The sequence below is a fragment of the Myotis lucifugus genome, unplaced genomic scaffold (assembly GCF_000147115.1).
Source record: "Myotis lucifugus unplaced genomic scaffold, Myoluc2.0 scaffold_208, whole genome shotgun sequence".
Taxonomy (NCBI): domain Eukaryota; kingdom Metazoa; phylum Chordata; class Mammalia; order Chiroptera; family Vespertilionidae; genus Myotis; species Myotis lucifugus.
Window position 1 is genome coordinate 28,907 of NW_005871256.1, and position 1,606 is coordinate 30,512.

General features: G+C 59.1%; 1 protein-coding gene across 1 annotated transcript in view; it reads left to right on the forward strand.

Annotated features, from left to right (window-relative positions):
* Window positions 1-1,140: 1,140 nt before the first annotated feature.
* Window positions 1,141-1,606, forward strand: part of ATP6V0E1 (ATPase H+ transporting V0 subunit e1) — a 22,320-nt gene continuing 21,854 nt past the window's right edge. The window contains exon 1 of the mRNA XM_006097657.2: window positions 1,141-1,340. Within this exon, the coding sequence (XP_006097719.1) occupies window positions 1,237-1,340 (104 nt within the window). The 5' untranslated portion in view covers window positions 1,141-1,236. The remainder of the gene's footprint in view (window positions 1,341-1,606) is intronic.

Below are 1,606 nucleotides of genomic sequence, written 5' to 3' on the forward strand. Positions count from 1 at the left end.
CTCCTTGATCTCTGAGAATTGGTTTGCTCCTTGTTCCAAGGTTGTGGCACGCTGTAATCAACACATGTGAAAATCTGTGGCAATCATTAGAGACTCCGGGTTCATCTTCTCATTATCCTGGCTAATTCCTACTCTTTCAAGGCTCAGCTCAGGGCCGGCTGGGGTGGAAAGTCCCACACTACTGTCCACTGTACCTTCCACTGCCATTGAGTGGCCCTTGGCAAGTCCCTCTCCTCACCAGCCTGTGAACTCCGGGAGGGGGTTCTGATTGATTTCTGGAACCCCAGAACCTGGCACGGTGCACAAGGCGCACAATAGTGCAGGATAAGAGCACTGGCTTTGCCCTGGCCGGGTGGCTCGGTTGGTTGGAGCCTCGTCCTATACACTAAAAGGTTGTGGGTTTGATCCCCGATCCGGGCACATAGAGGTGGATGTCTCTCTCTCCCTTGCTCTCTCTAAAATTAATAAACATACCCTCAGGTGAGGATTTTTTAAAAAAAAAAGCAACCACTGGCTTTGAATATCACACCATGAGAAGTTGAATCCCAGCTCAGCCACTGACCAGCTTTGTGGCTTTGGGCAAGATCCTGAACCTCCTCCCTGAGCCTTAGTTTCTCCCACTGCAAAGTGGGATGTTTCCTAAGTTACAGCTCACACAGGGATTTATGAGCTTTCACGGCAACTCACAATTGTTCAGGTTTGTTGTATAAAAAGAAGATAAAAGCCGGGCCTGCGTGGCTCAGTGGTTGAGTGTCAACCTGTGAACCAGGAGGTCACGGTTCGATTCCCGGTCAGGGCACATGCCCGGGTTGTGGGCTCCATCCTCAGTGGGGGGCGTGCAGGAGGCAGCCCATCAATGATTCTCTCTCATCAATGATGTCTCTCTCTCTCTCTGAAATCAATCAAAATATATTAATATTTAAAAAAAGACAAAGCTGTAAATAACTGCACTCTTTTCCTATAAGGGCCACGTTCTTATGAGAAAACCTTGCTGAGCTCCTAGTGACTTGATCCTGGGGTAAGTGGCGTCCCTCGGGGGAGCAGCGGCCCGCAGCCCCGCCAGGTGGGGGCGGAGCCTGTCTCTCCAGACCCCCCGAGGGGCGGAGTCGGCGCGCGGGTCACGTGAGGACGCGGGAGGCGGGCCCTGCGCGCGCTGGTCACGCGGCCGGGTGTTGACACTTCCGGGTGGGACCCGAGTGCGGCGGAGGGGCTGAGGCTGGCGGGTCGGCGGCCAGCATGGCGTACAGCGGCCTCACGGTGCCTCTGATCGTGATGAGCGTGTTCTGGAGCATCGTCGGCCTCCTGGTGCCCTGGTTCATCCCCAAGGGTCCCAACCGGGGGTGAGTGCGCCAGGCCCGCAGGCGGAGGGCGGAGGGCGGGGGGGGACGCGCGGCCCGGAGCGGCGGCCGGGAGGGGGAGGGGCGGCCGCGCCGCGGAGACCTCGCCGGGGTGGCCCCGGCCCCGAGCCGACCGCGATTAGCCGGTCGCAGCAGCGTCGCGGACTCCCGGCCGGAGCGCGAGGCGGGTGACCTCCGGCGGGCCGTTCTTGGGCAGCAGTTCTCGGGGAATGTTTTCCCGTCTCCGTCCCGGGCGGGCGGGGGGTGGG